Consider the following 24,664-nt stretch of genomic DNA (forward strand, 5'->3'; position numbering starts at 1 on the left):
GACCTGGCTTTAGCAAGTATCCTTGTTCTGTCCTGATATCTGTGGAATCTGGCAAGGACCGATCTCGGGCCACCTGGGGGGCCACCGGCTCTATGAATTCTTTCGGTCTTGAGTTCATCAATGTCCTCGTCCGCTGTGAGGATTTTGACAATATTGTGTATTGTTTGTTTTAGGTCTTCCTCTGTCTCCCCTTCTCTCTCAGGAATTCCGAAAAACCGCAGGTTATTCCTTCTCTCTCTGTTTTCCAAATCATCTATCTTGAGGCGAATCTCATCCTTCTTCTCTATATTTCGTATTCTAAGCTCCATTTGGGCTTCTAGGGTGTCGATCGAGGCCTGGTTGTTCTCGACTCCCTCCAGTCTCTCCTCGATGTTGTCTACTCTGTGTCATCTTATCCATTTTACCGTCGAGGTTGGCACCCATGTTCCGAATTTCACTTAGGAGGGCGGCAATGTCTCCCTTGGTAGCAGCAGCACCCGTTTCTGAGGCTTCTAGTGACATTATTGGCCTTGAGTCGGGAGCCTGCAGCAGCGGGGTGTAGGCGTGTTTGGCAAGCTTACTTGGAATGTTCATGGGGCACTTGCATGTAAGGAGGCACACGCCCTGGGATCGGGGGCCCTACCCTCGGTCTTGGTGTGTTGAGAGGCACGTAGGCAGTGTTGGGGGGTGCTGAGGCGATGACCCTCTGGGCGGGGGTTCTTTGGCGGGAGGAGGCACACGCCCTGTCTCCAGGGGCTCTACCCTCCGTTCCGGTCAATTCCCTTCGGTGGGTCCAATGTCGTCTCAGGGGGGTCTGAGTATCGATGCCGGCCGGTAATGGGGCTACAGGGAGAGTTTGTGAGGCGAGGCCCCAAGGAGAGGGTCTTGAATGCAGACGAGGTGGGGGGATGATCACCTCTAGGTATTCCGCTGCTCTCGGTTACTGGGCCACTTGTCCGTGTCCTGATCAGGCAGTGGGCTGAGGAGGGCACACGCCCCAGGAATGGGGGCCAAACCCTCTGCTTAGCCTCACTGCAGTGCCGAGTTTGTTGCCGGATGATGAGAGGCCTCGGGCGGCGGAGTCCAGAGGGATTGCATGGGTAGTTCCGGCTAGAAGCAGTAGAGCCTGGGGCGTAAGTGGCACTTTGGTGACTTTATGGCCCAATGGGGTTAGTGCTGTGAAGCTCGGGGGCCTGCGTCGCAGTCGGTGTATGGAACCCCCCGCTTGGCTGTTCAAATCCGGGCCCCGGACGGGGCACGTTCCGGGGAGGAGAAGTGGGCCCCAGTCGAGGCGAGGTGCCACGGAGCACCCCAGGGGGGATGGGCACTCACCTCAGCAGATTGGTACTGCTCGTCGCGGTGCCGGTGTCCAGGGATGCGGAGGCAGCTGCGGTCGATCGGCCCCCGACGTACGTCGGGCTGTTGGGTGTCCGCGGCTTTCCCAGGAGTTACTGCGCGGTGCGGATCCTCTGCTGGGAGAGCAGAGGGAGGAGGTGGGTGCCGCGGTCCGCGTGTGAACGTGGCTTCCTTTCCAAGTGGTGTCCTCGTTGGTAAGGGGGAGGCAGGTTCCGACGAACTTTTCTCTGCGACTAAAGGTCCGATTTATGTCAGGATTTCGCTCGATAGGTGGGGGGGCGCTTCCGATGGCTCAAACTGCTGCTGTCGGGTACAGGGGGGGGCAAAAGTGGGGGCTCAGGTCACTTTTGGGGCCCGTGGGTCGAGAGCTCACACGGAGGCGGTCATCGTCCGTGCGCCCCCTGGTGGCCAGTGACTCTTAATTATTCTTAACTCTTGCTCTTCACTAAAACAAACATGATAAGCTCCTGTATAACTCTCACACTTTTGGTATTCTTGCCAACTACTGGGATGAGCATAGCCCTCACTCTTCTTATTGCTTTGCAATTCACTGGGACGAGTATGTAGGGTTTTGGAATGATCCTCACTTTTCTTATGCCTGGGCCACTCACTGGGACAAGTATGCAGGCTCCCTGAGTGATCTTCACTCTTCTGATATCTTTGCCACTCAGTGGGATGAATATGAAGGATCCCTGAGTGATTCTCTACTCCTTGCTCCCCGAGTCACCCGCTCTCCCCTTTACCTGCAGGGGTCTGCGACACAGGTTTGGCATTCCTTTTCTTCTTTGGTCAGGATTGTTTTCTGATTTCTCTTCCTCGCTGTTTCTGACACTTTGCTGTGTCTCGGCAGCAACAGTGACAAAATGGGATTCTCATGGTTTCCCTTCTACGCCACCACCTCCTTCCTTTGGTTCTCTGATTGCAATCATCTTCCATGTACAGACCCAGCCCTACAGATAAGAGGTGAATCAGCTACTTTTACTCCCTGAAAATAGGCAAATACTCCCAAAAAAAAAAAAAGGAAACGGACATGTAGGACCGTGTGCCTCTGCTTTCACTCACAAAGCTATATGGATATGTCTGGACCATTACTGTGCATAGTACCACAGGAAGAAACTACTGTTATAACTGCATGATCGGAAGAAGTAAACTTACATCTTTTAATGTGCAGGTGCAAAGATATTATTACAAAAACAATTCTGTTTTCCAGTTAAAACAGATTCTTACTCAATTATAAAATACTTCCATTGGGAATTGAACTTATATTGTTACTCCCTACAACATCATTTTACTCCTAACTTGAAAAAATAGGGACTAAAATTCTCCCACTTCCAAATCTTATCCGGAGCACTGTACAGACCGCCTTGTCTGTTCCGGATGTGTGGCTTCTCTGGCACGCTGACAGCTGGGCTATCCTTCGACCCCGCTTGGACGTCCCACCAGGAACTATTACCAACTCGATCCTCTCGCTTGGTCGGGCAGCGTACCACTGTTGCTTCTCCTTCATAGATGCTTGCAAGCGCATGAAGCAGCATCTCCCTTGGTTTCCCAGCCTTCTCGATCCAGCCAGTTCGAAACTCCCAAGCTTCACTTCCTGTTCCTTTGAGTCCACCTCTTTTTATGAAACATTGCTGGGGCTTCCCCAGCTTCACAGGAAAGTCTTTCCTTTGTGTTTGTGACACATTCAACATACCTCTTATCAGCTTCTTCATCTAAGTGCTAAATAGACAAACACTCCTTATTCCTCCTACGTTCTTGCTAGTCACAGTATCAGGGTTTTATCCTGGTATGACATTACCGTAGCCTATGTAAGAGGAGTCTGGATATGTGTTCATCATTAGTGCAGTTTTAGAATATGGGGGTGTCACAAGTTCAAGATGGGATAAAAGACAGCATTCTCTTGGGTTTACAGAACTTGTACTTTATTCACCTTTTAGTTTCAACAAAAGACAAAAGAAACTCTCTGGTATAGATGAAGTTTGAAAGCCCTTGTTCTTTCTCGCTCTGCAGAATCTGGGGAGTCATTAGCTTTATCCAAGGGAGCGAGCTTCTTTTTCTGTTTCTGTTTCCCTCTTGTGGCGCTGACTGTACCGGGATGAGTCTGTTGTATAGATATCCTTTGTCCTACCGCTTATATGTTCAAAGTCCAGACTATCTCCTATTCTCTCGGTCTTGGCTTTATTCAGCCCTTTTCCACACATTACTTCTGATGGACTTCACGTGTGAAACTGTTGATTTACAGTTCTTTCTCAAAAACGGTCTTATTCATTTCGTCAGTAAATATCTGCTGCATCGAAATGGTTTCCCACATTAGCTTGCTCTGGTGCATTTCAGTCTATCATTGCGGCTCATTCCGTAACATTGTCCGCTTCGCTCTCCTCAACAAAGCTTTGCATTCACACACTCTTTCTTATGTTTCGCTGTATCCACTTGCCTCGTTAGTGACGGCACATTGGTTCACTCACAGGCGTCGGCCGCGATGCTGACCCACCTTCCACTGCTACTGCTAATCGACGCGGCAACCAGGGGAAACGACACGCCCTCTCCTTCTTCTTCTAAATTATCGAAAGCGTGGGCGGACCCACCCAGGCACTTCCCCATCCTAAAGGATGATGTGCACCTAACCCACCAATCATTATTTAGCTCCCATAAACTCACAGTTCCTCCCACCTCCCCGTCTGTCTCACAAAATCCAACAACACACTGCTCTTCTTCCTGCCACTCACCCCATCACCTCCCAACAAAGCCTTCCCACTCAACTCAGCCACGCCCAGCGCAGATAACCGAACCCTCATCAATTCTCTCTCTGCAACATGTTTCTCACATCTAAGTAGAAAATGTCCCAGTCTCAGGCACCCCACACACCGCACAATCCCTCGACTCTCGCTTCCCCACTCGAAACAGACAATCATTCAGCCCCACATGCCCTATCCTCAATCGATTCAGCATCACCTCCTCCCCCTCCTCCATTCCAAACTCCCCGCATCCACCTTCACTGACACTTTCCCACGAAGACCAAACATCCACCTGCCCTTCGCCCCACTCACCCACCTCTCCTGCCACTCATCCATGACCCGTCTCACCACCACCGCCTTCACCTCATCCACACTTAAAGGTAATCTCACATCAACCACTCCCCATCTCATACCCTCACCCGCCGCCAGATCCACTAACTCATTACCCAAAATACCACTATGACTGGGGACCCACGCCAACTCCAAATCCATTCTCCCATGTACGCACCGATCTATCTTTTTCCTGATATCCATAATCACATCCTTCCTATCACCATCCCCCGCCATAATAGCCTGCAACCCACTCAATGAATCTGAAAATATCACCACCTTATCTAACCCCAACTCGCACACCCTATCAATTGCTGATGCAATTGCCACCAACTCAGCCGTAAAAATTGACACATCATTCGTCAATCGTCCCACTTTATACTCCCCAGTGCTTTCCAGATAATACGCCATACCCACTCTCCCAGACACAGGATCGTTCGAACCATCCGTAAACACCTGCATCCTTCCTTTCCTGCCACATACGCCTGACCCAAAGCTTTGATCTCACTCCGCAATCCTCTCTTCTTCGACACCACATTCACTAACTCCAAATACACCTTTGGAGACCCCCTCATCCACCTCGGCCATCTCTCCAAATCCGTATCAGTTACAGTCATCAAATCGCCCACACCCCACTGCACTCCCTTTTCCCACATGTGAAACCCAAAAGTGACCCCTTTCCTCCTCCATCGATCTCTATAATAATCAAACCTCCAATTATAGTTCTAACATTCACGCACCGGATGAGCCACGCTCTTCGCACTGCACTTCACCCACCATCTCATACTCAACGCATCTCTCCTCAACCCCAACGGCATCTCTCCCACAAGCAACTGAACCGCATTCGCTGGAGAGGACCTCATCACACCCGAACACACCCTCAAAGCCCTTGCCTGAACCTTGTCCAACTGCAACTTCTGACATGCCGTAAAACCCACTGACACTTGACATCCGAAATCCATCACACTCAAAATTAACCCTTTATACAACATTCGTAGACATTTCTGTTGAGCACCCCACTCTTTCCCAGTCACAGCTTGCAATAAATTCAACCTTCGTTTGCTCTTATCCACCATTCCATTCACCTGCAAATTCCAATTTAACTTCCTATCCAAAATCACCCCTAAATACCGAAACTCTTCCACGCTTTTCACCCATTCACCTTTCAGAACCAAGTCCAACCCTTGCTGCACTCTTCTCCTTGAAAAGACCATACTCACGCTTTTATCCACAGACATCGAAAAGCCCCATTTCCCACACCACTCCTCCATACGCACTATCGCAGCTTGCAACCGATTCTGCATCAACAAAAAACTCTGCCCTCTTACCCATACCACACCATCATCTGCAAAGAAATCCACCTGACATCCGAAACCCTCCAAAGCTCGAATCAAACCGTCCACCATCACATTAAACAGCATCGCACTAATCACACTCCCCTGCGGTGTCCCATTCTCCATCTTCCAAACCTCAGACAACACCCCCCTCACTCTTACCTGAAAGGTCCTGTCAGCCAAAAACACCTTGATCCACCGAAACATCCTCCCCTTCACACCCATCTCCAACAGTCTCACCAGCAACCCATTCTTCCACACCATATCATACGCCTTCTCCAAATCTAAAAAGAACGCCCCCACCATCTCCCCATCACACAACGCCTCTTCCACTCCAGTCACCAACCTCACTAATGGATCTGCCACTGAACGATTCTTTCTGAATCCACTCTGAAAATTGCTCAGACACCCATTCGACTCCAAATAAAATCCCAATCGCTCAACTATCATCCGTTCCATAACCTTACACATCACGACAGTCAAAGAAATCGGCCTATATGACTTACACTCCATCGGGACCTTGCCAATCTTCAAAATCGCTACCACAATCGCTCTCTTCCATAAACTCGGTAAAACTCCACTCTTCCAGATCTCATTGAACAATGCTAACACCTCCAACTTACATTCCACCGACAACTTCTCCAAAAATACATACCTGACTCCATCCACCCCTATCCAACTCCGCCATAGAAAACAGACCCTCATGCTGCTCTTTCCAAGGCCCAACATTCACCAACGACTCCCGCATCTCCTCCTCAACCACTCCCATACTTAGTCTCACTGCTTCCGGGAAGTTCTCTGAACTATGTACTCCCGCAAAATGTTCCCCCAACAAATTCGCTTTCTCCCCATCTTCACTGATCACCTCTACCCCTTTCAACAACGCAGACATGCTACCCTGTGACTTCATTAACGGGGACATCCGCTTGAACTGCTTCCAAACCTCTCCCACATCAGAATTACTCTCCAAAGACCCACAAGATCTCCTCCAATATCCACGCTTTCTTTCCCTAATCACCCTCTGCACCACCGCCTTCGCCTTCTTATATGCCAACAAATCCTCCAACATTCCCGTTCTCACTGCCCTGGCCCTCGCCTTCTTACGCACTGCCACAGCCCGTGAACATTCCACCGACCACCAAGGAACCTCAACCTTCCCCCCTTTCCCCTTCTCTACCTCCGGAACTGCCGCTATCGACGCCGCTCTCATTCCCTGCACCAAATGCTCATTCCATTAATCCACCCCCTCATCCCTATCCCGAGAAACAATCAATTCCTGACACAATTTCTTATATAACTCCCAATCAGCCTTCCTAAAATTCAACCGACTCCCAATCATCCTGGAACTGACCCCTACCTCACCCCTCACAGTCACTAAAATGCCAGAGTGATCACTCCCGATATCCCCATCCTCACGCACCATCCAGTCACATTCGCCCGCAATCGCAGCAGACACCCAGGTCAGATCCAAACACGACAACTTCCCAGTCTTCACATCCAATCGTGTGCCCGAAACGTCATTCAACAAAAACAGACTCAATTCATCCGCCATACCCTCCAACAATTCTCCATTTGCATCCATCCGATCACTGCCCCACAACGTATTGGCACTATTGAAATCACCACATAAAACACAAGGTCCCACATGTCCCCTTATCACTTCAGACAGTACATCCAACTCCACCACCTCACACGGATTATAATAATTCAACACTAAAACTTCTGATCCTCCAACCCGAATCCCCGCCCCGATAACCTCCACTGCTCCATCTACCACAATCTCCCTTGCAACCAACCCCTTCCAAACTGCCACAGCTACACCCCCCCCATCTCCCCTCCGTCCTATCCTTACGAAACAACTCAAAACCCGGAATCACAAAACTCAGATAACCCCTTAACCACGTTTCCTGAATACAAACCACATCAACATTCAATTCCCCACACAACACCGCTTTCAACTCCTGCCCATTCCTCAACAAACTCCTCGCATTCCACTGCAAAATTCTCAGGCCGATGCCCCACTCTGTTTCCGCACTTTATTAACCTTCTTGAACACATCTTCTTCCGACACATCTACAACATTCAAAAACCTCCTCCCCGCTTCCACCACTCCTTTCGTAAGACCACAGGAGGTTAAGACAGGAAAGTAAAAAGGAAGCCAAATATTTATTTGAACACATTGCGAAGAAAAAGGAGCAGTGTTGGTGGTGTTGTACCTGTGTATTGTGTCACTGAGAGAGACGAGAAACACAGGACTGTGTGCATGCTGTGTGTAATTGTTTTCTGGGCAAAGGATGCAAAACGTGATCTGGCGTGGTGTACCTACAAGGCCTTAGGTGTACACCTGATTTATTGGGGGCCCAGTTTGATGGCAGACTTTCTACAGGAGGGTATTTAACATGCTGTACTATGGGGCTAAAACGTTCTCTTTTGAAGTTACATTTACTTCTTAGACTCAATTTTTGTTGTACAGAATGGAGGGATTTAAGAGGTCCGCACAGCACACAGATGTACTAGATAAATCAATTTTTACTTTAAAGGCTATGAGATGATTAACAATTTCATGCAACATGACAGTGTGTAAAAAAAAAAAAGGTATTTGTGGGCTTAGCGCCATACAACACCATACAATTGGCCATGTTAAAAATATATATCCAGTATCACAAGTGCCCCAGTGATATTGTAGTTCATATTGCATCCTTAAAATACTGCTAGTAATGGTATGATTTTAGTAATGGCGTGGGCCTAGCAGACATGCAGAAGGTAGCAGGGCCATTATGCAATAAGTCATCATAGAATCTATTTTTGTTTTGCAGTTTTTCCTGTGAGGGGTCAGAAATGAAAGCCGGACATAAAGTTCTCATGTGTTTGGTTAAAGATTTCTTTTTTTTAAAATTAAAGGGGTTGGACAAATCCCTCTTTGACCCTGCTCTAAGAGGAATTCCCTACCTAAAACCAAAAACTAAGGAACTGTCTGTTTCAAAGCCATCCTTGTGTGCAAACGTTCTATCCTGACCCTCACACTAAAAGCAAAATAACAAAGTGACACAGGTAATGTCTTTTACCTGATATTGGCAAAAAAAGTGTTCATAGGGAGCGCTGCTGAGATGGCTGTCTTCTTCTAACTCCCTGAGCCGACCGCCCGTATCCTGACCCGATAGCCCTCTCACGACCCTTCCCTGTCACCAAAAAGGGGGAAAACGAAGTCTGACACCCTGGGGAATAACCGCAGCAAATCTGCTGCTGCGTGCCCTGCTGCCGGCACTGTGAGGTCCGGCGATCTGAAGACTTGTAGCCGAGGTGGGCTGTGTGAAACACCTGGCTAAAGATCCATCCTTGGCAGCGCAGGCTGTGTGGGACGACCCCGTGGGGCCATCTACTGCTCGTATTGGAGTCTCTGGTGCCTTGCTGAGAGAACCGGAGAGCCAGCGGTGGGGGAGAGGACCGGACGTCCCCCAGAGGAGGAGGAAGAGGAGGAAGAGGAAGAGGGCGAGGAAGAGGGCCCGCCGTTGCTGGAGGGAGCAAGCCGGATCATGGCTGAGGCAAACGAGCAACGGGCCCTGACATCTGCTGTGAGCGAGGGAGGTGAGCCGCTGCCACTACTGCTCCACACAGCCTCCCCCGGTGATTCAACTGAAATGAGGGACATACAATGCTATGGCTCAGAGCAGGTGGCTGTGGAAGTGTAGGCCAGCACTGTGAATCCACTGCAGCCTGCCGATCCTGGCCGCCTGTGATGGAGGGGATGTCCCGAAGGGACAGATCTAGACCCAGTCAGGCCAGAGAACTGCAGGGCAACCTTGCTGACCCACTGGTGCCCTGCGACCCCCCCCCCCGCAGCGCTTAGAGACGCAGAAACCACAGGTGAGGAGCTGAACATCACATGAACACTGTATAATGGATCTCTGGCCTAGGTTACATGAGGGCCGATGAGCCCATGCATATGCAATCCACCCCGTCAATGAGGCCCTGCAGCACCAATCCCTGAGAGACACAGTAACAGTCATTGCACTAACCTAACAGCACGCACTTGGTGCGTATGTCCTCGCACTTTTCCAACACACACTGGGCGTAGTGGCAGTGTGACCCTACAACTATACCGATCAAGGGCTCATAAGAACAAGAGTGGTCTGGTCCTAGGTGGCCCTCATCTGATGCACTGAGGGGGGAGGTCCCCCTTGGGGAATTACAGACCTGCGGCGGTGCCGAGGCGAGAAGACAGCCTATTAGAACCCACAGCCATGACAAAAGGGGGGGGGGGGTGGACAAAAGAAGCAAAACACAATAGAAGCATTTGCGTGGCAAACCCAACAGACCCTGGGATGAAACGGCCCCAGTTGCCCAGGCGGCGCCAAGCTTAGAGGTGCCAGCACCCAAGACTCCATCCCTCGGGCAGCTGATGGAGAGCATGCATGTCTCTAACATGACAGACAAGGTGGTTGGCATCACAACCAACATCAACACTCTCAATGGCAAGATGGAGAGGGTGTCTGCACGAGTGACAGAGGCCGAAACACGGATTGGGACAACAGAAGATGATGTTCACGCGCTCAAGGCCCAGGTGGCGGACCTGGCCAAGGACCTGAAAAGAGTCCTCTCAAAGTGCGATGACCTTGGTTCGCGAACCAGGAGAAGCAACATATGCATAGTCGGTCTGCCCGACGGGTTTGGACGCGGCCCAATGGAAGCGGCAGTGGAGAATCTATTTAAAGACCTTCTGGGCGAGCAGGGCTTCTCCCACATGTTTGTGATTGAGCAAGCACAAAGAACACCATCAGTGAGACCAAAACCGGGAGCTCCACCTAGAGCGGATATAGCGAAAAACCTCAACTACCGGGATCGTGACACTGTGCTACGCCTAGCTAGAGAGAGGGGCCTGCAGCGATATGAGACCACCACAATGCACATTTACCCCGACTTCTCTACTGCAGTTCAGCTGGAGCGAAAATCCTTCCTGGGAGTTAAACACATGCTTTGAGAGAGAGCCACTCTTTTATGCCATGCTATTTCCGGCAAGATTTCGCATACAGCACTGAGGCAAGACCATATTATTTACAATTCCGGAAGAGGAAGCGGCATACATTGAGGCCAATATACCTGTTCACCGTCAGCAGATACCACACAATGAGGCTCAAGTGGCATCCTCGTCCATATGATCCAGAATTCCTCGCTGTGAACTCCTGGTGCAGTTGTAGCCCTTGGCTAATTGTTTAATGTTACTGTGGTAGCAGATGTGCATGGAACACTGATCCTCCAGGCGGGCGGGCGAGCTGGTAACAGTAGTTGGTTGAAGGTAAGCAGTTGTCCCCCTATGCAAGGTTGCGGGTACACAGAGGTTGTTGATGTTGTGGTTAAGAAGGGAGGGTAGCATTGGCCCTGATTGAGGGAATGATGAGAGTGAGGGGCGATTGGGGTGAAGTTGGGGGTAAAAGAGTTAAAATAAATATCTCTTAGCAAGCGCATGACACAGATCACCAATGCCCATGGCCTACCTATCTGGTCACAGCAGGGTGAACAAAGAGCGGCTACATTGTTCCAACCACCTTTGGTCTGCATGGAGAGTATTAAGGTACTAAGCTGGAACATAAGGGGGCTTGGAAATTACTCCAAGGCGCTGAAGTTGACGTCTTACATTGCCCGACACAGGGTTCAGATCCTTTTGCTGCAAGAAACACATACGCGGGGTAGCAGGAACATTACATATTCCAAGGGATGGGCGGCCAATCGGTTCCATACTGAGTACTTGACACAATTCTGAGGAGTTCTAACTTTACACATAAAGGGGTCAAATTTGAGGGCCTGCGCACACACACACATCGACCCAGAGGGCTGCTACGTAATAGTGCACTGTAAACTACTGGGTGGGGAGGTGCTCCTGGTGAACTCCTATGGACCCAACATAGATGACCCAGCGTTCTGCGATGGGCTATGGGAATCCTCACGTGATATCCAAGCACACCAATTATATGCAGGGGGGGCATGAACACTATAATAGACCTAGAACTGGACCACAATGGGAAGGCACCAACGGCACTATCGAGGTCAGCCCGCTGCAGTCGGGAAACTATATCGGAGCTTGGCCTGTGGCACATATGACCCAGCCGCTCCACCCAGATGACCGGGGATACACCTATAATTCATCTGCGCATGACATGTCCTCCAGGATAGATCTCTTCTTGGTCTCAGATGGCCTGGTGGGGCAAATGGTGATGGCCCACATACTTCCCTATAGTGCTCTCCCTAAACTGGGGGACCGCTAAATGAAACAGCACCCTGTGGCGAATTAAATCTCTGGCGCTGCAAGATTTGGTCTTTAGGAGTGGCATTGAGGAGGATATTCAGACCTACTTCCAGACGAATTAGGGTAGTATAACATTACAAAGTACACTCTAGCAGGCTTTTAAGTTAGATATAAGAGGCATGGCTATGTCTAAGGAATTGGGCGTGCTCAAAACTATCCGAAAAAGATATTGCTAATAGCGAGAGCAGACTGAAAGCTCTGGAGAGACGGTAATCAGCGGCACCTAGCCGAGCTACCTTGCGAGATATAAAGACCTAGTTGGTGGAATATAAGTGCCATACAGACCAAGAGGTTAAGTACTTCGCCAGACCCGCTGCTGCCAGGAAATATGGGGAGGTGGAAAGGCCAGGCAGACTGTTAGCTGGTACGATCCGACGGGAAAGAGGGGCAGAGCATGTGGTGGGTGTCCGAGATGCAGCCGGGCAGTTGCAGTACTTGGACCGGGCTGCCAACAACGTGTTTCGGCAGTTTTACGAGGCACTATATACAGCACAAGGCCGGGAATAAAACAGGGATTTACAAACCCTGTTGGACTCCATGCCGATGTCGATACAATCATCCAGCGCCAAAGAACAAATAAACTGCCCTTTCACCATGGAAGTAAGACTCTGAGTGATAGACTTTCCAAGAAATAAATCCCCCCGGCCGGACGGACTGCCTGCTAAAGGTATGGGAGGAAGCGCTGCAGACTGGGTGCCTGCGCATTTGCTCTTAGAGGCCACAATCATAGTACCACTGAAACCTGGCAAACCCAGAGAAGATTGTGGCTCATCTAGACCACTATCACTCATAAACGTGGACACTAAAATATAAGCAAAAATGATTGCGAGCAGGCTACTACCCCTGATGCCAGCATTAATGCATCCCGACCAGGCCGGATTTGTCCCTGGCAGATCCACGTCCCTGAACTTTAGGAGGCTATTTAATATCATGTCTCGTATGATGCCCACAGCACAGGTGGTTATGGTTGCCCTGGATGCCCAAAAGGCATTCGACATGGTGTCCTGGCCATTCCTGTTTGCAGTACTATGCAAAAAAATGCAATCTGGGCGAGCACCTTATACAATGTATCAAGCTGTTGTACGCGCCCCCCAGTGGCCACTATGCAGGTTAATGGGATACACTCCAGGCCGCTTGCACTGGGCAGGGGAACGCAACAGGGCGGCCCATTATCACCCATACTCTTCGCACTGGCAATTGAGTCAATGGCAGACATGATACGACAATGCCATGGGAACCGAGGGATCTGCAGAGTGGGGCGACCCAAGATCATCTTGCTCTATGCAGATGACGTGCTTCTATTTATACAGGACCCTCAAGTCAACCTGGACCCTATTTTGGAGGATGTTACCCGGATGGGACGATATTCTGAATTCACGGTGAAGTATGGGAAGTCGGAAATGTTCCCCCTGACAGATAGCACACACAGCCCTCATGGTGCCTTCCCCCTACAGTGGTCACCAGACCGATTAAAATACCTGGGCGTTGTTATCTCCAGCGACAGAGACAAGTTGATGACAGACAATTTTATGGCAGGGACCAACCATGCGTGCGTGAAAATTGAGGCGTGGTCCAGAATGCCGCTGTCACTAGCTGGACGACTGGCGTTGATAAAAAATGGTTCTGGTGCCCAAATTACTATACACTTATGTCAATGTGCCACTTTGGCCGGGGAAACAGTACTTCAGGGAATTACATAGGATTATATGGCAAGCTTCCTGTGGCTCTCAGGAACAGTCAGGAAAAAATGGGAGGACATGGCAAGACCTTTCCATCAAGGGGGTTCATAAATCCACACATGGAAGTGTACTGGCTGGTGGCCCAGGCCAAGTTTGCCACCTATTGGTACGGTACAAGTGAGCTTCTGCCACACGCTAGGTTGGAGAAGGCGGCGGGGAATGTAGACTTGAAAACACTGATATTGGATCCACCTATACCGATGACTATCGATATGACCTTGTTCAGACAATGCTGGATGCCTGGAGTCCCATCTTCAAGAGGCTAACAGGGGACAGACCATTTTACTGATGGCTGCCACTGTGGAAATTCATGGGGCTCCCCTCCAGATGGGACGCCACACTGGGGGAGGACTGGATCAAACTGGGCTACAGGGCGATAGGAGACCTGTTCCCGGAAGGCCAGTTCTTGACACCACACACATGGCGAGCTGAACACAAGGGTATACACATTGAGATGCTGCAATATTACAGAATACGAGCTGCCGTGCAGGCTAGGTGGGAATGTTACCCAGTGGTGCCCTCAGAGAATGCACTAGTTACTCTAATAGCTAATTCAAATGGCTGTCACTGATTGCTTTCCACCCTATACCGTAGAATCATAGCAGAAACCCCTGTGAGAACAGATAAAGCCCGAGGAAGGTGGGCGGCGGAAGTTGGGATGGAGGTGTCTGAAGCGCGATGTGTATTTTTACAAAGTGCGTGTCTATGAATGAGACTAAAGTTGATTCAATACAAAATATTACATATGCTGCACTATACCCTGAAGAAATTGGGGAACATGTATACTGAGCATAACTGGTGCTGCCCAAGATGTGGGACAGAAGTAATGGGGTACGTTCACATGATGTGGTCCTGCCCTGAACTAGGGCACTTCTTGGGGGAAATATCTGGGATACTATCCACTGTGGTTGATAAAAACGTGAACTTATCCCTGATGAGCATGCTATTTGGTGAATGGAACGGAATCCCTGAGCGTCGGTTGTGGGCCTTCCTGAACATTGGCTGTATGGTGGCAAAGAGGTGCATATTATGCAAATGATCAGACACGCACCCCCCACCCTATCTCGCCCCACTGTGCAGAGCAGGATGAGGGAGTTAACATGGGTAAACGACTGAGAAGACGAGTACATTGCGCTGCTACCTGCCACTTTCCGCCTGAAAGACAGATGGTGGGAATTCCGATCCTTCCTCGCGAAAGACCAAGACAATGATACATAAGCACTGTACCTGCAATATAAGACTGTGACCATATTGACCAGGCTTCATTGTTGATGTTGTAATACTGTACTACTTACCATACCTGCTTGACATATATATATATATATATATATATATATATATATGTAACATTTTTTTTAAAGTGTTCATAATTAAAAATAGTATAGCTTCATTGTAAATTGTTTCGAAGATGAAAATATCTATGTTCCAGAGGGTGATTCCTGTCCCCTGGATTCTTCAATGATTTGATGATCAGTCTTTCTTTACTACAAGTTTCTTCTTTGTTCAAAATACTGTCTCTTCTGGTGTACTCTCCTGCCAGGACTTCTCTTATACTTCCTTGTACCTGGTGTACTCTACTGCCTGTTATGTTATTGCCTGGACATCTCTTGTGCTTTCAATTGCCTGGGGTATTCTTGCCAGGACTTTGCCTCTTATTCTTTCAATTGCCTGGTATACCTATTTTAAGCCTCCCCCACCTCTGCACTTCATGTGCTCACGTGTCATTGGTGTTTGGGTTGTCTCTCTGCCCTTTTGGCTTGCAAAAAAAATGCTCTTTCTTTCTGCCTATGAAGCTTTACAACATTCATTTAGTCGGTGGAGCGGTTGCCGAAATGTCCTGGGGTCTCCACGTTGCCTGGGATGACTCACCGTCTCTTCAGTGTCTTCGGTCCCGTTCGTGCTTACACAATGCTGCTCTGTTGCTTGCCTCCTACTACGTGGTTCTCTGACGTCTCTCCGGCTTTCCCAGAGGTTCTTCTCCTGCCCGCCTGCTCCCTGTCAGGTCCTGGTAAGGACAATGCTGCCTCTTCGACCTGCTGCGCACCCAGGAATCCTCTAGAGATTCCTGGCGTCTCCATGGCGCTTCACTCTCGTACAGGGTGGCTTCCCTTCTGTGCTGGCAAGCTCTTCTGTTCTGCCACCCTGGCGCGTGTCTCTGGCGTCTGCTTGCCTCTGTGGGAAATCCAACATCTTCCCCTGTGCTCACTCTTAGTTTGGTTGACATTTTTAAAGGTCCTTTTTAAAGGTTCTGCACATAGGTGCGTTCAGCAAACAACTAGCACGCTCTGTGAGCTTGAGGTTCTGGTTGTTCTGCATCATTTCCTTCATCCTCCTTGTCCCTGTACTTGTGAGAATTGAAGTCCAATGATGTCGTACGATGTATAATATTTGTAGGGTCTTTCTTAATGATACCACATGAAACATCAGTTCTTCTTGAAGAGAAATCAGAACTGAAAAGGTCTTCTTGGAATTCTTAGAAACAGTATTCATTGAGCCTTTTGAAAAGGTATTTTTTGAGCTTTTACTTCTTATATCAAAAATGGGAGGTTGGTCTGAAAGATGTTTGGAAAAGGTTTCTCTACTTTCCCTAAAGGGGGTAACAGATACATGGCAATAGGCCATTAGCGCTCTGGGTATAAGGGGGTTTTCCTCATGGGCAAATGGAGGATACCACTCCTCATCCAATGAAACCATGACCTCAAGGTTACAAGGTTAGAGACATTGTAGAGTGGTTTCATGTTTAGAATATTGAACAAATTGCAGCGTGTATCAGTGATGTGTTTCAATCAGCAGTGTAGAGGATAATTGTTTAAACCCATAGGGGACATCTTAGAGTGTTGTTGGTTTTTAAAGTGTTCGAGACATCTTAGTGTTTCATATGTGTTACAATGTTATCTCAAAACACCTTAATAAGAAACAAAAGTATCTTATCATTTTGCCTGTTAGTTTTAAGTCAACATTCCAAATCCCACCCTGTTTAAAGCTAGTGTTGGGTTTGAAATGCTGTGATGCATAGATCTTTTGGCGTGTAACTCGAGTGAGTTCCATGAGTGCCAGTTACAGCTGTTTGGGAAGATGAGAGTATGGACTGGTGGACTCGAAGCCTCCAACCCCCAACCTAGTGATTATTCCTGAAATATGAAGACAAACACTCAAGGTGGAAAGCTGTTTAGCAAAGCGAAGATCTGACAAGGCATGCAAAGCTGGAAAAAGCACAAGAAAGCACTCTCATTGCTCTGGGAATTTAAGGAACGTTTTTGTGGTATTTGGTGTGGGCATTTATTAAACACTTTCACCTAAGCGCTTGACAAATAAAATATACAGCAGTACAACAAAATCAAGAACAAATGTCAGATAAATGATCACTGAGGAGAGGGGAAACTAGGGTCAGAAAGTAGAGATATGAAGTGGTTCTTAAGATGGGTAGAGAAAATATGAAAGGAGGCCGAAGAGCGAATAGTAAGAGGTAAGACATTCCAATATTTTTGAGCTAGAAGCGCAAAGGAGTGGAAGCGTGATGCAGCACACGGGGGGCTTGGGGACAGAAAGGAAGTACTGTGATTGAGAGCGAGCGACTACATGGAGTAGAATAGAAGGAGACAAGAGAAGACAGAAAAGGGGCAAGACCATGAGTACACTTGAAGACTATACAAAGAAAGTGAAAAAGGAGGCAGGAATCAAATGGTAACAGAGATGCAGCTCAGAGAGAGAACGACAAAGGAACGGGGTGGTAGAAGAAATGGAGGTGGATTGCTGAGTTATAGGCAGAGTGAAGGGAGGTGCGGTGATAGGGAGGTAGACCAACTAGAAGGGTTGAACAATAGTCGAGGCGGGCGAAGATGAGTGAGGAGATAAGAAGCTTAGTGGCATGAAATGACAGAAAATGACAAGCACGATGAAGATTGTAGAAGTGATGGGGGCAGATTTGGGAAGTGTTAGCGATGTGCGTTGCGAAGGACAGTGCAGAGTCAAAGATTACGCAGCGATTACTGGCGGGTGGGGAGAAGGCGAGTTGTGCAGCTGGAAGAGATTATCAGGCACAGAAGAGGGAGAGAGAGGGAGAAGTTGGTTGAAAGAAAAGCATTTCAGTTTTAGTGGCTTTCAAGTAAAGGAAATGAGAGGGCCTCCACGATTAGATAAAGAGTAAACAGAAGGAGACTGTAATATTGCGTCAGTCAGAAAAAGCAATGAAAATCTGTGATTCATCCACGTAGAAATGACAGGAAAGGTTGAATGCTTGGACCAGGGCAGAGAGGGGAGCAGTATAGAGGGGTAGGAATAGTGGTCCAAGGGACACCGTACAATAGAGGGTGAGGAGAAGAGAGATTACCAGCCCATGAGACAGAATACAAATGTTGTGGGTGATTGACTGAGAACAGAGCGAGAAAAAACAAGAGGAGCGGGAAGTGAGAAGAGTGAGGTGATCAACAGTGTCGAAAGCCATAGAGGAGAATGAGTATTGAGGAGAGCTTGTTGTGACGTGCAGTATGAAGGGTGTTAGTGACATGAAGGGCAGTCTCTGTGGAATTTGTAGGACATAAATGAGATTGAAGGTGAGGCAGAGGAGAGTGAAAGTGTAAAAAGGAGAAGACTTTGGAACAGACAATCCCTTCTAAAGGTTTAGATAGAAAGGAGAAAAGAGAAATAGGACAAATGTTAGAGTGAAGTGCAGGGTCAAGAGAGGGTTTTTTAAGATAGCTTGTTTGAAACAGGAGGGGAAAGTAGAGGAGGAGCGATTTAAAGAGAGAGTTGAGATAGGGCAGTAACTGGGGGTAAAATGTAGGAATGAGAGAAGAGGGGGTAGGATCTATGGGGGAAGCAGTTGGATGAGCACAATTCTGGAAATTAGCAAAATAGTCAGCAAAGTTAGTGGAGGAAAGAGGGGAGGATGTCTGTTGACCGGATAGAATTAAGGATGTGTGCAGACATATACACCAAAAGGTCTATATAGTTTAAGGCATAACTTGTAGGACTACAGGTCAGGAGAACCTCTCACCTAGTTATTACCACACTACACATTAGCCAGTTGTTATCCACCCTCACACTGATGGCACACAAAGAGCTTTAAAATTGTGCATAGTGACACCCAGATCCCTGTTCAAATGCAGCATGATCTGCCAGTCATCTATACCAGTGTAGAATGTAAAGGCAATTGAGCATATGAGTGTTGGGACCATTCTACATGCTAATCTGAGGGAAGGCGCACGTGCTTGGTTTGTGTTTGTCAAGGTGTCACAGATGACCTCAAGAACACACCAACTCTCAAAGACAGTTCAGGAGTTGTTGTTTTGCAGTCAAACTGGCTCTTGCGTCAACCATGGTAGTCCTCTTACCTCTACCTAACTGTATTAGATCTCTGCCCCTGTTACATGGGGCTGCTGCAGCAAACATAACGCTCACAAAAAGCGAAATACAGGTACACTGCAACTACCACTGTCTGTCTTTGAGCACAACAGCAGTTTGATTGAAAAGAGATCTGTTCCAGTTAGGAAAGACCTGAGGACCAAAGGAAGGCGTGTTTGGGGTCTGTTTAAAAATAGGAAATTTTGATGCTCAGATTGGATGAAAATAATTTTGGTTTGAGTTTAAACGGCAGAGGTAATTTGATGATGCTGGGGTCTCGAATGAAGTCGGAACAGTGCTGTAAATGAATCAAAACATGCAATATCTGGACATATGCTAGAAGTCACTAGGTCTTGGTCAGTTACTAGGATGAGAATGTTGAGGCATGTAAAGTATTTCCTTACATATTGTGCATGTGTGAGGAATCAAATGTAAGTGATTTTCTTTGGCTCTTCAAACTGCAGCATGCCAGGAAGTTGCTCAGGAGTTCAAGGACAAGATTGAGGACTTCAAGCCATACATTCCGCTCTTCCAGGGACTACGTAACCCTGGCATGAGGAATCGCCATTGGGAGATGCTTTCTGAACAAATCAATATGAACATTAAACCAAAGGCAAACTTCACTTTCACCCGCGTTCTAGAGATGAACCTACAAGATCATATTGAGAGCATAGCGAAGGTGGCCGAAATTGCTGGAAAAGAGTTTACCATAGAGGCGGTAAGTTGCACAGTTCATACAAGTTGGAAATTCGGTTTAACATTTTAACACTAGAACATTAAAAAACTGATTTTGCAAGATTACCATTCCATACATTCCATTTTCAAAACCTTTTGAAAAGAAAACAGATAAAAATACATTTCTTATTTTTAATTTGATTATGTGGTAGCTCTATGCACTTTGAAGAGGAAGCCAGATGAGCTGTTGCTGTTTGTGTTACAAATAGTGTGGTGTTTAGTAGGGGCTATTAACCAAGCACCATCTGTATACATAACTGCTGCTTTATGGTCTTTAAATTTAAAACAGTTTTACTTGTGAACATTACATTTACCAGAACAGTGAGTGACCTGGAGGAAAGAAGACTTAAAATGTGCCTTTTGAAAACATTAGTGTATGAGTACTGAATGTGTAGGCTTTTTAAACTAGACTTCTCGGGAGTTTGCTTGTCTCCTTTGTTTTTTTGCAACTTTAATTTTTGCAAGTAAAAGGTTAACGTTTTGTGTGGAAAAAGGCACATACAACTTTAAAAAGTCAGTAATAAGCTGTGACTAAGTCACCTCTTTAGCAGCAACAGGGAAACATCAAGGTCCAGCGGAAGCCCACCCCTTGCAACAATCCCTAGGACGTGGTATATGATGAAAACCCGGTAGCCCTCCAATTGCTCACTCTTGGGATGGGACAATGCCACATCAATGACCATTGTGGACAAAGCTATTTAATGAACCGGGGTGAACTATCTACTAACCCTAATTAAATATTTGTTAATAAGGCACTGTGATAAATCCAATGGAGTTATCAAGAATTCCCCCTGCAGTAACCTCCTCCCATGTGGCCAGGGGACAGCAGCCGCTACCTGATCCTGACCCTATGGGTGGCTATATGAGGGAGGATATCATGGGAGGAGACAATTGCTGTGGAGATGTCACGACTTTGTTGAACAAAACGTGGTATCTCCCCCTTTCCCATGAAGAAGACCCTCTAATACCCAAGACCGTTTTCCATGAGGAAGACCCCCTAATGGCATGTTGTCGGGTATTGGAACCCCCTTTTATGTGAAGTAAAGAAACCACTTGTTCATCTTTTTATGGTCATGCCGCCACCTATGACCTAAACACACAAAGCTCCAACACAACACCTTTTGCTTCTGAAGTACCTTTATGTACAATCACTAAGAACAACTGTTTAAACACCAAGTGCCCATGGACACCAAATTCCAGAATCACCCAAGTACTGAGGCAAGGTGGATGAACGAGTCTGTACAAGGTATCAAGAGCTCGAAGTACAACATGCAGTCTAGTTGTTTTACCAAATTACCTTTGCACAGAATATTTAAAGATGGCAACCACACTTGTGTGTGTAGCAGTGCAAGAGAAGACGTTGGCTCCAGTCAGAAGGCTTTTGAGTTTAGGAAACACATACCGGTGTGGTGGAGCAGAGGCATCCGCAGAAGGAGAAATGCTGAGCGAGAGCAGGAAGTGCCGTGGAGATGCTGGGAACCGCAAGATAGTTCCTGGGCATTCGGCAGTTTGAAGAAGTAGCGTTCTCCAGACCAGGGCCTCAAGAGAAGCATGTGTGTGACAGCAGAGCCGCAAGGGAAGCCAGAAAAACAAATGCAGCATCCAGAGTGGGAACGGGCTGCAGAGCCACGTCGCAGAAGCGCGAGCAGGAGACGCTGGAGAGAACCAGTGAGTCGACCTGCGCCAACAAAAATTTGAATGTTTTGAAAGTACTGATACAGAAAGTACCAGAGGTTTGTTTGAATGCAGAAAAGGTAAAATACAGTGTCAAGACCCAATGAGATACAAGTGCATGAGATGCAAGTGTGGGGCAAAACTTGAAAAAATATTACCGGAGATAGATAACAGTGAGTGTGCCACAGTAAATGCAGTTTTGGTGGTATCGGGTAATAATAACCCTGTATATATGGAAACCATATTTAATGTCGCCGGGAAAAGGTAGTGGCAACATTATATAGGTGACCATATATATAGGGACAGGGGGAGCAGGGGTTGCCCCCTGCTCAGCTTGAAAATGTAACAATGTCCCCTCAATGTCCCCTCATAAAACTGCCATTTTTCGGCGGTTTCTTTGCATGGCGATATTTTTGAGGGGACATTATTACATGGAACTGTTTTGGTGATACAGAGGAAAACAAAGCTATCAGAAATAATAAAGAACAGTGTTTTCTAAGCAAAGGAGAAACTTGTGTTAAAGAAAGACTGTTACAGAACTTGTTGGCTAAACATAAAGGAACTATTGGTAAAAGAGACAAGTTGCCATCCTACTTAAAATACAGGGGAAGGGAACACCCACTGGATCCAAGGTCTTTTACCTTGGAGAACATTTCTATTGGAGTTATTCTTATTTTCATTTGTTAACACATTTCTTTCCAATATCAGGTTGAAGACATTGTTTTGCACATGTTATTGTTTGTCAGCATTTATGGCAAAAGAGCAGAGTGTAAGGATGTGAACGCAAAGTAAGGAATCAACTGCACCCTAGTGTGGAAGGCGCAGTAGTGTGGCCTTACCAAAAGGGCCTGAGTGAGACCCAGTTGCCAGAAAGGGCATAGGAAGACCAGAGAAGCCATAGCTGCAGGGGAGGCTAGGACTAAAGTAGAGAGCATTTGGTTACTGTTTTGGTTTAGGTCTTACAAACCGGCAACAACCAACCTGGTAGATACTGGGACCAGTGAGAGGAAATGTAAAATAGGAAGCAAGCTGGGAGCAACAGTATAGACTCTGGTGGAGTGGGGAAACTACCAACGAACTAGAAATATGGTTAAAAGAGAGCGATAAGGCATATGCAGAAGGTGTACAAAATCTACCCAAAACAACTCACATTGTGGGAGGCTATCTACAGCCGAGGAGCAGGAAAGTACCCTATGGGGAAAGGTGGTGCAATTGCTTGTGAATTACATTGCATGAGGCTTTCGCCTTTTCCTTCAGAACACCATTGACCCAGTCACCTGCCGTCATCACCCAGAAGAGGACACCTGGACTCCGTCCCATCCAAGCCTACACATTGTAGACGAAGTGTGGAGGGTATGCCACTTTGTGGAACCGCCACTTAAGCTCGTCAACATGCTGGGCTGCTGCCTGGGAACTTGATATTTTTGCTTTAAATAGGGATACACTTTGGACCATGCGGAATTCAGATTAGGCATAGTTTAGGGACAGACTTTGCACTTCTGGTCCTTTAGAATAGGAAACACTCATGGACCTTTGTGTTTCTCCCAGGACCATGCACTCTTTTTGCTTAAAGAATCTCCCTTCTGAATTACCCCTACATCCTCCAGCCCATACCCAATCCGGATAGGCGAAACTAAGGAAAACCTTGAACCAGGAGAGGCAGCTCTTGAACTCAGAAACCCAAAGGGGTGTTGATGGAGTTAGATTTATGAAACATGGTGTGAGGAAGGAGATGGATTTGTAATGATGCCCTTTTCAGGGATAAATTGATTTATGATAGAATGGGGGAGGAAATGGAGGATTGCTTTAAGAGGTATGACTCTAGTGAGGTCCAATTCCATTTAGTGTGCGAAGCAGCCACGCTGACCTTTTGAGGTTTGATTATAACTGAGGGGACGCAGAGTAAAAAGGCAAAGGGGTTGTTAGTAGAGGCTTCGAAAATAAATAATTGCTTTAGAAAAATTGGAACAAGTTCAGAGCGTTGACAATGGAGATATTCTACTGGAAATATAAACAAAAAGGCAGGAATGATGTAGTATTATTAGAAATCTATCAGAAACTGTGGTACCTGAAGCATGCCTATTATGAAAGGGGGCATAAAAAATTGTAGCCCTATTCTCAACTCATCTTTATATCAACATAATTAGAAAGGACAGTAGTAAGTCAGATCTGGGACCATGTCCAAAACACATGTCTGTTAAACAAAGCACAAATAGGCTTTAGACGTTCACGCAGCACTGAATTAATCATGACCTCTGTCCTGGAGCACTTGAGAGAGAATATGGACAGGGACAATAGGAGTGCATTAATATTACTGGATCGGTCAGCAGTATTCAACACCCTCGACCATCATTTCCTACTCGACAGGCTCTATAAATTAGGGTTTGAGGGCAAAGTCCTTCATTGGATTCATTCCTTCTTATCTGACCAACTTCAACAAACTCAATTAGATCCATTCTTCTCTCAACCCCTCCCTCTGAAATGCGGCGTTCCATGGGATTGGTCCCTGTCACCTATTCTGTTTAATCTCCATCTCCGTCCATTAATAGACATTTTTTATCAATCTGGTGTTAACTACGCAGATGACACCCAGTTTTGTCAACCTGAAAGATGGAGACGATATCATATCAGGAAAAATTTTAAAAACTGTTTGACCTCCTTTTTTAAAATAAATCTGAATACAACAGGACTATTGGTCACTTTCCTGAATCTAAACCTTATGTAAAGAACTTGGGCATTACTATAGATAATAAGCTTACACTAAACAGTCAGATTACATCAGTGACCAAAGCCAGCTTCTTCATGTTAGGGAAAATAAAGCATGTTGTTCCTTTCCTCTCATTCTCAAATCAGATCCTAGTAACAAACTCCTTTATCTCCTCATGTTTGAACTTTGGTAACAGCTGTTTATAGGACTTCCGGTCTGAAATATTTAATTACATGCTTACAGAGAGTGCATAACACCGTCCCAGAACCATTTGGAAAATCAAAAAAGATGATCATGTTACTCCAGCCCTGTGGCCTTTGCATTGGCGCCCTGTAAGGCAGCGGATTATCTTGAAAAGTATGTGCGTTGTCCACAAAAGCCTACAACATCCTAATGCCACATCCTAGGCCTGGCAATGATGTCTCTACTCC

At 47.1% G+C, this 24,664-nt stretch overlaps 1 protein-coding gene across 1 annotated transcript in view; it reads left to right on the top strand.

The window, feature by feature from the left end:
- Positions 1-24,664, top strand: part of DNAH1 (dynein axonemal heavy chain 1) — a 3,604,831-nt gene that overhangs the window by 1,163,066 nt on the left and 2,417,101 nt on the right. The window contains exon 20 of the mRNA XM_069644003.1: positions 19,582-19,835. Coding sequence (XP_069500104.1) covers positions 19,582-19,835 — 254 coding nt within the window. The remainder of the gene's footprint in view (positions 1-19,581; positions 19,836-24,664) is intronic.

This window comes from Ambystoma mexicanum, chromosome 2p (genome assembly GCF_040938575.1).
Source record: "Ambystoma mexicanum isolate Mex_15411 chromosome 2p, UKY_AmexF1_1, whole genome shotgun sequence".
NCBI classification, from domain to species: domain Eukaryota; kingdom Metazoa; phylum Chordata; class Amphibia; order Caudata; family Ambystomatidae; genus Ambystoma; species Ambystoma mexicanum.